The sequence below is a fragment of the Oxyura jamaicensis genome, chromosome 19 (assembly GCF_011077185.1).
Source record: "Oxyura jamaicensis isolate SHBP4307 breed ruddy duck chromosome 19, BPBGC_Ojam_1.0, whole genome shotgun sequence".
Lineage (NCBI taxonomy): Eukaryota > Metazoa > Chordata > Aves > Anseriformes > Anatidae > Oxyura > Oxyura jamaicensis.
The window spans coordinates 5,015,446-5,029,317 of NC_048911.1; the positions used below are offsets into that span (position 1 = coordinate 5,015,446).

Consider the following 13,872-nt stretch of genomic DNA (forward strand, 5'->3'; position numbering starts at 1 on the left):
TGCTTTATCCCAAGACTGCAGTGAAGGCGATTAGTAGCAGCAGGAACAGAAACTTCCCAATCACAAGCCTGAACGGTTAAACCCAGAGCCAGCCCACTGCAGCTCCTTCCAGCACAGACACAGTGGAAAATGGTGACACGAGAAAAGTATTTGTAGAAGAGGAAATAGTAGTAGATTATATACAAAGCATGTGCTGATATGCTGCAAAAGGAGGAACTGCTGTTTTACTGTACAGCATTTCAACTTATATCCTTGAGAAGCACCATGTAGGTGTGGCTAGAACACAGCTTGATGTATAGGGAAAAATCAAACGCAAAATGCCTTTTTTTTTCCAGGCCAATTTGCATGAAACATTTGCATATAGCAGCTTAACAGAAACTCTCCAGAAAATACAGCAGTCCAGGGAGAACATTTACTAAGAGTTACGTAGCATAATGTCTTTTGTAAGTAAATATTATTCGTCCCAAGAAATCCCGAATTTGCAAGGCTAACAGTGATATTAAAGAGATGGTTTCAGTGGACTTTTGTTACAGAGAACCCTTTTCCTGTGAAGGGATCTTAAGAAATCAGTGAGGCACTTCAGTCACAAGATACTCCTTACAGCCTTGGTAAGAATCAGCCCAGTCCTCGATGCACTGCTCACAACAATCCACAACAAAGCATGCTACGTGCTCTGTGACGGGGAAGGGTACTTGTGGGAAGACACTGGGGCTGCACTGCCATGTCACATCTCTTGGCTAGGATGCGTTTCTGAGAACAATTTGTATATTCTAAACACTGAAGTGGCTGTTCCTTCTGACAAAGTCATTTTGCTGCCAATTACTGGGAAAACATGTGCCGTAGGCTCTTTCTTACCTTGCAACTTCTTCATTGACAAATAGCTTTATTAATGAGACCTGTACTTCCAGACAGTTTGAGGGGCAGCACAGCAATTAAGTCAGGAGGTAAAGTCATTTGGGATTGGTACTTGTGCAGCTCAAATGCTTTCCTGTTTATGCTCTCACTTTCCTTAGGCCACTTACTGGCTATAAAACCACTAACCTGCCTAACAACTCAAGATGTGGCTTTAAAACTCTGCAGAGATTAAATGGGGAAGATGTATCAAAGCCAGAATGATGGGACCATCTCCTGCCTGTTTCCTCGATGGAGAAAGGCTGCAGTACCAGGACAACTGAAAATAATCATGGATCTATCAGTTTGTATTTTCATCTCTCTCACACAACTGTGGCGGGATGGAGAGTTCAGGCTGTATCACCCAGCTGTTTTCAGGACTGTATCACACACCCACGTAAAAGGTAGCAGCACCTAGCAGTGCAGACAGACTCCTGTCACAGGAACATGCAAGCTTTTTTAAGACAGCAAAGTGTATTGATTTCTTACCTGTTCTTGTTGAACTGAATGGCAAAGTCGGTCATGTGCTGCAAAGCCTTGTTGGTGAAGTTCATCTCCATGTAGATGTGTCCCTGTCTGTGACTGAATGTGCCAGAGATCTCCAATCCTTTAGCTTTCACTGCAGGCAACCAAACCTGGAACACAGGAGATCTCAGTATGAGAAGTGTAGCCTGGAGACAAACAAGCACAGTTTTCCTACCAGGAAAAGTCTTCAGTTAGGAAATCCTGCTACCTTGGCACATTAAGCCCACAGATGCTAAAGAAACTACAGGGAACATACAACGTGGGGTGCTGAAAGGATCGAGCTCACCAGCAAAAATTAGCTTGCTGCTAATTTGTACATTTGTTCCTAATGCACGTTTGTTCATAGCATTCACGTACGAATTTAAATATATTATAACATTGGTGTGCACAAGAAACACTGAAAGCTTGTGTCCATCACACTAACGGGAGACTTACCGTGTCTACTGATGCACAGGCTTCTCCAAGGATTTGTTGGGCTATCAGAGGCAGGACAATACTAAAGTTTGAACCAAATAAAACCACAGGGCCAATACTATTAGCTGTTTGTATTCTGGATTCCCAAATAATATTTGTGGGGAAAAAAAAATAAAAAAATGAGTGGTTCAGATAGAAGTACTTAGCTCAGAATTAGTAGGTTCTTTTGTACTTGGTCTTATATGGTACATAACCAAGCAGATACAGACCAAAAGCTTTGCAGTATCCTATGAAATCTAGAATCTCCGGCTGATTTTAGTTTATATGCCCATTGACTATTTAATAAGAGCGCAAATTTTTGTTTATTCCCTTTGAGGCATGGACAGCTAACCCTGAACTCCCTGTGGTTGCTCCACAGCCTGTTACCAAAACCACGCTCTGTGTATCTAATGAACGCTGCAGACCTCTGTCACTAACAGAGCATTTATCTGCATTACATTGTGGAGTGCTCATCCCAAGCATGAGTTTATCTTCAGTGTCATGTTTGGTTCCTTCAAATAAATGAGTCTTCCAGGAAAACTGTAGCTAATGGTATCCTGCCCTCAGTGTCCTGGGGAAGCATGCTGAGAAAGTAGGTCTCCAAAAAAACTGCTCCGATAAAATTAAAATTTGCACAGCTGCTCTATGCTGTTCTTTACAGTAATATTGTTACATGAAAAATGAAGGAGCTGCTAAAGAAAACAACAACAACAACAACAACCAAACCAGAAGCATGTAACTAATGCCGTCTCGTACAAACCACTGCCTAGGAAAAACCTAGGGCAAATATAAGGCAAAAGAATTGAACTAGGGTGACCCGATAGCTCCCGAGACCAACAACAGAGGGGACACGTGAGCAGTCTCAGCTGCTAGGTACGTAGCCTAAGGTATGGCAACATACTGAGGTTGTTCTTTTCCCTTACGTACAGACTTTGGAGCCACATATCCTCCAGGAGCCATGCCTATACCAGACGAGAGTTCGAAGAGATCGTTGAGTCCACTGCTCACCACCGCTGGGGTGGGCGAAGGGGCAAACGTGGCTGGCACAGAAGAGGGAATGTAGGTCTGCCCCACCTGGAGTGGTTAAAAAGAACAGGCACCGATTAACATTGCATATGAAGAACACTATTTATTAAATAAAGCATGAACTTGGGCAAAATCCTAAATATTTTAAAGCCGTTTGCAGCTTCCCTGCAGAATTATCAATAGTGCTAAATAATGCATTTGAATTTGAAAGCTCTTGGCAACTAATCCCTACACTCGGCTGTCACCTCAACCATGCAATAGCTTTCACATCATTTTTATACTTTCAGTAATCTATTCCCACCACAGAGAAATCTTTCTTCTCCATTGCTCCTTCCTAAAAGGACAGTGTGCTTTATGGATCTGCCCAACGTAAGCCTGGGGAAAAGACAAGATGCTTCAAATCTTCCCGCAATTGTACCAGTCTTCAGGAATCTGCAAGATTTTGCATATCCAGATAGCAAGGGAGGCAAAATTATCTCATGTACTCCCACCCAAAGCAAGAGCTCTGTTGCCTGGGGACAACGTTTCTGCAAAAAGGGCAATCCTTCCCCCTGGACTTCAAAGAGGACACCAAACTTGGGGCATTAAGCCTCAGGTGCCCAGCTCCTAGTGGGACAGTCCCACCCAACTTACACTTCCAAGTTGTCTTAGTGTGAGCAGAAGAATTAAGTGCTTGAGGATAGGATTGACCAGTCAGCAGCCCAGAACAGGCAGAATGACCGAGGCAGGCAGCAGGAAATACTGGTGCTGGGTCTGAGACCTCACCGCTATTCTGCGCTCAGGAACCTACCTGAGACATTTTACAGCCAACCCTTCGGACAGGGAGGAGTAGTGGTTTTATGAACTGGGTGGTGGGTTTATGCTGGCCCAGGAAAGCAGAGACCTGACTTTGGAGGTGTGATCTCTGCAGAGTAAACATCTCCCACGTTCTGGAGCGTGCTGCCTGGGGGCTACAGGCACACCGTGCTACAGGCTCTCCTCTGCCCTCATGCCAAAGTTAGACAGGAATGCAAGAGTCACAGGGAAAGGAGCAGAGAGAATGACTGCAGCCACATGAAGTGTTTCAAGGGCCCTCCTTCCAGAACTGAGTATGCTTTTCTCACTGAATTTCTGGCTACACAGTGCTAGGAGGAGGGACTGGAGCTTTCTCCGGGAGATTGCTTTTGACCATGGGTTGGAGGCACACTCCCTCCTGCCTGCTGTGTCTCCAAGCCATTTTGCATCATTTTCCAATGCTTTCCTGAAAGAAGCTGGTATGCATTTGAAGCCAAGGGTGCTTGGAAGCAGCCTGGAATTCTCCCATATCCTGGGCAAGTGCTCGAGGCACTAGGACACTCTCAGAGCACGGGCACAGAAAAGGAAGCCGGGGGCAGGCAGAGCGCAATGCTGACCGTGCCTGGTAGGAAAGCTCAGAGCACCTCGATGGGATTCTGATGTCCTGGAAGATATGTGGCTTTTGGGAGGAGAAAAAGTACTCAGTTCTGATAAGCCCGAGGTGACACTGGGTTAGGGTTATGACAGAACAGGCTGTACAAGCAGACAGGTTAGCACCTTTGGCCTTTCAGCTGTCAAAGCAGTTGGACGTGGATTAGGGGTACTGAAACGTTAATGCTGGTGCTCAAACTAAAAGCTCTGAGAGAGGAGAGCTAAGCAGAGTCAACAGGCCCTGGCTGCTCTTATGAGAGCCCAGGTGACAGCTTGACTCAAAGCAACGTAGGTTGGGACCTTTGGGTTTTGGCTCCAGTCGTCCATTTTCAAACCTCTCCAGGGATTTGAGCATCTTCCCGCACATAATGGGCAAGGCTGGGTTTAAAAACCCCGAGCTCTGAGCAGCTTTTTAAGTTGGGGAAAAAAACGGAATGGCACTTACTGCCGGACTTCCTCCAATGCCCCCGCCAAGGTCACTGCCAAGCTGAAAGAGAGAAGGAGAGAGAGGAGAGAAAGACCGAGTTCATTTAAGCCGAGGGTCAGACGGCCGGAGCGGAGCTGGCTCGGCTGCACCGCTGCGAGCACGTCTCCCTCGCTGGCCACGTACAGGACAGACAGAAATGCAATGATGGGAAAGCACAGGGAACAGAGGGGCTTTTTTTAGCTGTTTTGTGAGCAGAGCTGTTTGGAGAAGTACCCCCTACACCTAGCTGCAGAAAGGAGCGTTTGCCAGGTTAATAAAACCCCAAACCTCGCTCCCTCGTGCGCCTGTCATCTGCCCCACGGCCTGCGCAATCCGCCACGTTTCACGCATCAGCGCTTCTCCTTCAGCCCACAGTGCTGGCTGCCAGCAGCCCCGAGCAGCTCTACAAAACCCAGTGGGGTAACTGTGAAAGGGAATAAAAATAAACCTGCCAGGAAGCTCGCTTCCTGAACACTTTAGTTTTCGAGGGAACAGCTCTGAAGGACGGCAAAACCACAATGCGCCTCGCTGCCACGCCGGGTCTTCTCAATGAGCAGGAACAAAGGGAAGGGAACGTGGCCGCTCTCACCAAAGCCCATTTAGATGAGCTTGCTCTTCCCTTTGAAGGCTGCTGCCCCTCCCCTGGGGAAGGCAAAAGCAGCTTCCTAATCTAATGGGCCACTCGAATAGTGGAGACCTGGCAGCGCACTGGGTGTTCCAGTAATGGTCTCGGCCGAGCTACACAGACACATTTGGAGGCAACTGAAATAGCTGCTGTACCCACCCGCACACCCTCCATGAACACTAGAACCTCTCCGGAGCCCGTCTCCCAGGGCATCCTGCAGCTGTCCTGCCAGGAACTCTCTTGGCAAAGCACCTGAACCACTTTCTCAGTGACAAAGCCCAGTTTTGAAACATCCGCACCACTCCATGCACTTGAGAGATTTCAGTGCTCAGGACAGACACCAAACCTGGCTGCAAGTGCTGTTGGTGGGTACAGCATCACTCCCGTGAATATTTATAAGGCACTCGACAGGTGACTGATAGCCAGGAGAGCAAGCACAGACCTGCAGCAGTTACTCACTACAGAGACACCTCCAGGGCTGTGTCCCAGGCTCTTGCTCAGAAAACCATCGTGCTTCTTGCCTTGTGTGGCTTTTTGTCATGTACAGACATGGATCATGCCCCGATGACGTGTGGAAGAAGAAGTGAGATCAGGGGTGAGGGTTTTTTCCTTTTATTCCCCTCATGAGTCTCAGTTTATCCCTACCTGAGGTCCTGGGGAATGTTATAGGAGGTCCCTCACTGTCCTCAACAGCCGCCTCTCTGCACACAGCTCCAGCCCCTTGCTGCCAGTGGCAGGGCAGTGCACGAGTCGTTTTTCTTTACTTACTTCCATGATAGATAAGAGAGAGCGATTCCCAAGTCAAAAGAAGGATCAATCGGACCAAATAAAGCCAGCCAGAAGATTCAAATCCAATTAATACCGAGTGTATAAAATAGCACTGATTACACTGTCAGGTCTGACTGAGACAGCCTGGCAGAGCACAGTTGTGTTCTACAGACTGCTCTTCAGCCAAGATGTTTTTAGATGAATAGATCAGATCATTTACACCTTGTTACTGGCTCACTAAGGAGTAATAAATGCATCTATTACACCTCATCTCTATTCACAGCCTTGCACACAGATGAACTTCACACTTTATGCTGACAGGCAGTGGAGTCCAGAGGAAAAAAAAGAGTAAATAATCCAGTTCATTTCCAGCTGATTGTATGCATGGAGGATTTCTGGTACTGTTGTCTCATGCAGGAGGAAGACTGGTTTAGCAAGCATTTTACAAAGGGTATTATGGAAATGCCGGAATAATTCTGCATAATCGAGCCAGATGTTAACCGTGCTACCATTTCCTACTACACTCACAGGGCTGCAGGTTAGGAATCCAGCCTCAAAGAAACCTGTATACTGCTATCTGCATGTGCTCACTGTGAGCAAGGAGAGGAGAGACCTATAGGGTTCCTCAAGCTATCCGTTGGTCTTCCGTTTTCCCTGGCCGTCAGGCCTTAGGGTAAGAGTAGAATCTGGATTTATTGCTCGCCCTGAGTCGAGTCTCCAGCTCTCACCCCTTACAAGTGGGAGAAAAACTCGTTGACTCAGAGAATTTATCACGAGCCTCTTTACATCCCTAGATTGCACCCAGCATTGCTTTGTGGCAAAAAGAAGAGCTCTTGGCAATGCCAGGATCTGACCTGCTGCTGCAGCCCAGCTCTGCTCCTCAGGGGGTCTGCGCACAGGGGTCTGCCACCCTCGTGGCTCCGGGGCTCGGGACCGATTGCTGCTGGTGGGTGATGCTGACGGGTGGCCCGAGGCCGCACAGCGAGCTCCGAGGGGCGGGCAGCTTCACTGGGTCCCTGCAGGCAGAGCTGCTGGGCAGTGAAAGAAGTGACAACATACCTACACAGAGATTTAAGGGGGGAAAAATAACAAATACAGTACGTTCCACACCAGGTCTGGGCTGTGCTGCCCATCACAGCGGCACAGAAGTCTCTTTCCCCATTTTTCTTGCCTGTCGCCCTCCCGCAGCACCTGGTTCAGAAACTACAGGCCCCGAGCACCCAGTCCGCCTGAGACACCTCAGACGTAACTTTCCTCCAGCCTCCAGAGGCAGAAGAGATGGTAACAGCGATGTGAGCACGAGGGAAGGAGGAAGGCAGAGGGGACAGGAACCAATTACCCACTGAGCGTCTTCTCCCATCTGTAGCGAGAGGCAGAAGGGAAGAAGCAGATATTAGTCAGGTGTGAGGCGATGCTGAACCAATTCCCAAGGGCTGGCGGCTCTGCTTAACCGTTTCCATCCATCCGTCGGGCGGGCAGCCACTCCTGAGGGACGGAGGCCGTGACCCTGCCTGCCACGAGAGCTGATTGCCACGGGGAGAGGCCTTGATAGCGCTGCTGTGAGCCCTGCGGGGCTGAGTGCTCGCTGTGATGCGGAGCGGTGAAGGATTGCTGCTCCAGCTCGGGATGGTCCAGAGCCGATGGGCAGCTTGGGGTTGGGAGCTTGCAGCACCACAAAACCCCAAAGCCAAGCCCAAAGCTGGCAGGCTTGCCTCTGGGTGAAGAGCACAGAGCCTCTGTCTGCGATGATAAGCAGGGGATGAACACAGAGCCCTGGCCACCCGACACAAAGCCCTTGAACAGGGCGTTTTCTTTAGTCCCACCACAGCTCCAGACCATCCTACCACGGCAGCGCTCAAGCAGCCACGTGGATTTGCAGGAGAGGCCAGGCTTGCCCTGCATCAGCAGGACCAGCACCAGCACCTCTTCCCAGCCCGCATCGGTGTCTTCACTTCGCATTAGTTGGTTTGGATGGCGTCGTGGCTGCTCTGAGAGCACCTGCCCCACGACTTCAGCTGCTGCGTGCGGTTATGCTGACTTATGAACTCCAGCACTGCTGGAGTTACTGCATCAGAAGGGTTTATTTGCATTTTAACAGTAGCTTGTAATGAAGTGACTCTGCCCAAGTGCTCATGTGATCCGGAGGGGTTACAATCACTTCTGCAACATGACGTGAGATATTTGGAGCTTCAAAAAATAACGGGAAGGAGGAGCCAGGGACTGACACTGCAACCACCATGGCTCAGCGACCAGGTTGCCTTGCATCTGCAGCACAGCCAGAGCTTTCCGAGCAGCTACGCATGTCATGGAGTGATAATTCACAGGTTAAAAGGAGACATTTGCTGCCTCCCCCCTCCCTCGCTCCCCAAACCAAGAGTTAAGCTCAAGGAGATGGCTGAGGGCATGCACTCAGGAACATCGCAGCGAGGAACACCAGGCACTTACTGAACAAAACTCAGGTGGCAGGGCTGACCGGAGCTGAGCACAGAGCTGCTAGCAGGCCGCTTGATCTGGGCTAATCCTGCTCAAGACATCTTCTTAACTGCAGGCCTGACCATGCACAGGCTGCCTCCTGGTATCTTGTTGCAGACTCGGCCGTGGCTCTCACAAAGACATTTTCAGTACCTTGCTTGCTGCCTCTTGTCTGTTTTCATGCCAAGGCAGGCTCGCAGAGCAGGACAGCTGCCCAGACCAAGGACAGCTCTGCCAAAGGTGGTGGAGGACAGGTCACACTGCTGGTGCTGCGGCCACTAGCTTCAGGAGCACTTACTGCTAATGCTTTGCCTCGCTGAATGATTTCCATCAGCAAATGAAATTAAGTGCTAACCATTTGGGTTTTCTGAAGTGTAAAAAAGCAACTCCCCAAAGCTCTAGCAGTCCTACTACGGTAACAACTTGCACAGCCTTTAGTAAGACATGAATGAGCAACCCACCAGAAGAGCTCCTTTTCCATATCAGCGCTGCTCCAGCAACGGCCATGTGCCCTTTGTCAGAAATCCTAACAGATGTCCTTTGTAGCTCATCAAACCAGAACAGCCTGGATGAAAGGAGACGCTCAGATCGTTGTGGGAGGCTGGAGGAGAGCCCTGGGGAAGCATCGCATCCGCTGCATAAATGGATTTGGGGCCTGAGCTACCATAGCCACACTCACGCTGTAGTTCCAGGAAAAGGGAAATGAAGCAACTTTCTTATGATTATACACAGCAAGTCACTTGCAGAGCCAGCAGAAGAATTTGGCACCCAGGGCAGACTGGGGGCTGCTGCTGGGCTTCCACAGCTAAGTGAGGCTCCCTACTCTGAGCAGATGAAGTAACTTCACAGCACGTTTTCTGAATAAAACGCTGCTGAGGCCCTAAGCAACCTGAACAAGCCAGGTCGTTGCCCACCGAGACCAAGCTTTGGCCTCTCCACTTAAAAGCGGTCAGACTGGGAGGGATCACACCAACAGCCTCTGCTCCCCAGCCGCTGGGATCAGCGGGCACTCGGGCCTGGAGGAGCAGGGATTTCTTCCTTGCTGCCAAGCCTGGAGCCCTGGAGGCCTGCAAGAGAGGCCAAGGTGATGCTCAGCTCCCAGCCCCAAATCACACTTCAGGGTAAGAGGAGTGCTGGGACGCAGCCCTCCATCGTGCAGGGGAGACAGGTGGGGTCAGCCCTCTAACACCCAACCTGGTTACACAGAGGGCAGCAGCTCCACCGAGAACAGCCCGAAGCCAGCACAGCAGCGCAGGTATTACAGAACACGCGGCTATTACAGAGCGTGGATATCCAGTGTTTATCAAACAGCCTTACAATTTGGGACATAAATCAATCTCACGAGCTGCCAGCCTTGAATCAATAATACTCTTGTAGATGAGTGGGTAGAGTATTAAATGAAATCCTTACATAACAGACAATCCAAGCCCGTCCATTCCTACAGATTTACTGCTCTGCCTCCGAGTTTCGAGCCAGCCCCTTTGGCTCCCTGCCACAGTGCCCAGCTCCCGTTAAAGGCTCGGCTCACACGGTGTGCCGGGCAGCAGAGCTCTCGTGCCCCGGGATTTTCAGAGCAAATGAGCACACAAAAAGGTTTAAAGACAAAATGACCCTGGCTTATTACAGTGCTCTTTGTAGGACTGCATCAAGAGTAAACGATGAGCTGGAGAGCTGCCTGTAGTCTGCACGGAGCGTAGCCGCTGGGATCCTGCTGCAAGGGGATGCAGCATCAAAGTCCAGCTCTCAGCGTCCTGCAACTTGCTGTCCGAGCAAATTTTGCTTCTCCCACATTAGTGGCTGCTATCACGGAGTAGCATTTCAGAGCTGGAGATCTCAAGCTTTGTAACCATGACCTTGGTCAGCATTTTACAGAAAAAGTAAGCAGAAGCGAGGAGGAGAAGAGCTGCGTGGGGCTGAGAGGGGCACACCGCGGGGCATACTCAGTTCTGGCTCTGTTCGCTGCAGAACAGCCGTGTAGCAAGTCTGCGCTGGTTAAAAGCGAAGCATATCTTGTTCTTGTACTAAAAGCTCCCCCCCTTTTTTTTAATTGTTAACACATGCTCAGCATCTGTGCACGCACGATATGCACGTTACGTTTAATACCAATTACAGGACTCGCTATGGAGATAAAATACGGGTTATTCCCTGAAGAAATTAACCTCTCAAGCAGCTGGAGTCTCACTGGCCATAGGATAAGAACCTAGCAATACCGAGGAAAATTCAAGCAAACAATATTAATCTGGTGTTCATCCAGTTTTATCGCATGCTGCGTCCTTTCAAATGCCTGCAAGAGAAAAACCCTATGGTTTAAGAAACAAATGCTGGATGGCATCTGCCGTAGAAGTTAACACTTCACTTATCTTCCCGGGTTAGTCCTGGTGGAACTTCAGCTGCAAGAGCATCCTTCTGAAGACAGACATCCTATCCCCAAAAAGAAGGCATTACCAAATATACAAGACCTGCAACCAGCAACCTGATCGAGTGGGAGGTGTCCCTGCCCACGGCAGGGGGTTGGAGCTAGATGATCTTTGAGGTCCCTTCCAACCCAAACCATTCTGTGCAGCATCCAAAGGGCTCAACCCATGACACTGACTGGATGTGACACACTGGCTGAGAGCCTGCCAGCAGCCTCTTCCAGACCTTCAGCTGCCTTTGCGACACTCGCAGCACTGACACCACCTCACCATGGCAGAACAGCCCATGATTTCATACATCAACTCGAGCACATCCCAAACCATTTGCTTCCTCTGCAGCAGAGAGGCTTAGTTAGTTATCAAGCAGTTGCATGCAAAATGGAAGCAGGGCGTGAGACTGCTCTGCTCTGACAGGTCACCCGAGGTACGTCCCCACTCAGGCTGTGCAGAAATGGTGCCAAAGGCATAATGCAGAAAATCTGCTGCATTTGAATGCCTCGTGTTCCTCTCGGGTCAGCTGAGATCCAGAAGGGATCTGCTTGTGATGAGCAGAAAACCAAGACTGACAGCAGGGGTGAGAGAAACTCCATCGCCGGCAGTCGTAAAAAGGACTGCAGGCAAAGCCCTGCTGGGAAACGCTCAGGGCTGCCTGAGGTCAGCCCCCTCCCATGGTCCAGTACCCTTCTTCAGACCCCTAAGGTGATAAGAGGGATGGGAAAAGACAGGCCAGAGCAGTGTGTACACACAGAGGAAATCTCTGCCCCACCAAACAGGCAGACTGTTTTTTGCAGCACAAGGGTCTAAAGTGAAATAAAGTCTTTCTGGTCTGAGCAAAGAGACAGAGACTGCTCACAGCACTCCACGCAGGGAAACAGGTGCCTCATTCCATCTTCCCAGCGAAGCAGCAGCTTGAATGCAACACCAAAAGGGCAGGGGCAGACGACCTTATTTCAAGCTCCAGCTCCACTGACTGCCTGAGCAGTGCTCGTCATCCCTGGCCATTTCTAGCTCCTGGGGAACGGCGAGGAGCTCAGCCCTTCTTCCAGGAGGCTCCTGGGGACACCTCTCACCCACTCACCACAATTACAAGTCAGGCACACGCGTACCTGCATTCTGAGCCTCTCTTTTTGGCCCTGCATAACCCTGCCTAAGCCTCAAGCGCCGATCCCCTTGGCTGGCCAAGCAGCGCAGAGATGCTGCCGAGCAATTTAGTTAATTCCAGCCCAGGGTAACTCAGCTGGGTTCTTTTTAAACACATGTCCACAGCAATAAAAAAAGACAGATCTCTCTCACTTGCACACAGACCAGGCTCGTTAGGGAATGAACAGCCAGAGAAATATGGAGATTTACCAGGACAAAATTCGCCTGTACATGAGGGATAAGGAGAGGACGGGACATTTGATCCAAGAGAACTCCAGCAGAAAGCATTCTGGGGAAAAAACATCATTCAGGGTTTTGTTTAGTGCTCTCCCCATCTAATAACGCAGCTGAGACAGTGCTCGCTGGCACACACAGCCCCAGGCACCACTTCTCCCCATCCAGAAACAGTCACTTTGTTAGCTACCACCCCACAGCCCATCCATTTATTTAAGGCTCGAGAAAAATATGAAGTAAAGGACTACTATCATGTCAATTAACAGCTCTCCTGCCCAAGTGGGTCACTGAATTAGGCCCATTAATGCCAACTGATAGAGAAATATTTTCCCCAAACTCAAGCTTTAGTCCTTCTGCCGTGTCCGTTTATTTGCCTCTGATACTAACAAGGAACAGAGGGCTACAAGAGGTGGAAGGAGGGCTACAAGGAGGCTGGAAGACGGCACAAACAGAGAAATTTAACTCCTGGTCATTTTGAATTGCCGCTGTTTTCTGCGATGCCTCAGCACAATTAAGGATTCTGCAGTTTCTGAGTTACAGCTCTTGCAATGCAGAGCAAAGGCTGCAAGGGTACTGCCCTGCGCTGTGCATTCCCAGCAACTTGGGCTGAAACTTGCCCTCGTCCCCTACCCCTGGGAGAACAGTGGTTTCCCCAGCTGCCATCTGACCCCCAGACGGCACACAGACTGAAGTGTATCTGCCCTCCGCGATGCCGTTACGGGTTAGCCTGTTTCCAGTTCGTCAGCTCATGAAACACCAGAGCTGGAGAGCTGTTTAATGTCTGCTTTGCTAAGATTGTGGCAGCTTAAGGAAGTATCTTTGGCAAACAGGAATCCAGCGCAGTAGGGGTCCTACACCTGCTTCTCCTCAGGACTGAAGTACACCTAAACAGGCCCACAGACAACTCGGCCCAGCTCACTGGAAGCCAAACCTCGCACCAAAGCCAAACAAATCCACTGCAGGTCTGCAACCCACACAGCTGTCCTCACCGGGGTGGTCTTATTTGGGTTCCATGGTGCAAACACAGCTAGCCTGCTCCTTATCCCACTGGTGAGCCACAAGGCTGAACGCATCCCGGGCTGATGGTGACCCCTTCTCCCTGCCTGGCTGCCACCAGGGTAAGACCGCAGCCCCCAGCTCCTCTCCGCTGCAGCGGTTTCCTCGCTAGCAGATTGTCTCACTGCAGCTCGTTCTCAGCTCTCACCCCAGAGCAGATGCAACGTGTGATTATTCATACTCGGGGCCTGACCCTTTTAGGGCCCTGAATACCCTCCTGTGGCTGCTGCAGCAAGGGGGGGGCTGTGCAGAGCGCTTCCCTCTCGACCTAACTGCAATTAAGACATTACTGATACCAAACCACGACACCCTCTGGAGAATATATAAATGAGGTGACCCAGGGCTACGGCCTGCAGCCCTGAGCTTTGCATTGAAAT

The 13,872-nt window shown here is 50.1% G+C and overlaps 1 protein-coding gene across 4 annotated transcripts in view; it reads right to left on the minus strand.

Moving 5' to 3' along the window:
- AP2B1 (adaptor related protein complex 2 subunit beta 1) overlaps window positions 1–13,872 on the minus strand; it is a 79,815-nt gene that overhangs the window by 19,952 nt on the left and 45,991 nt on the right. For 3 of the 4 annotated variants that reach the window (XM_035342817.1, XM_035342818.1, XM_035342819.1), the window contains exons 15-17: window positions 4,766–4,807; window positions 2,797–2,943; window positions 1,381–1,526 (exon numbers count right to left, since the gene is read on the minus strand). In XM_035342817.1, the coding sequence (XP_035198708.1) occupies window positions 1,381–1,526; window positions 2,797–2,943; window positions 4,766–4,807 (335 nt within the window). The remainder of the gene's footprint in view (window positions 1–1,380; window positions 1,527–2,796; window positions 2,944–4,765; window positions 4,808–13,872) is intronic. The other variant, XM_035342820.1, reaches the window with a different exon arrangement.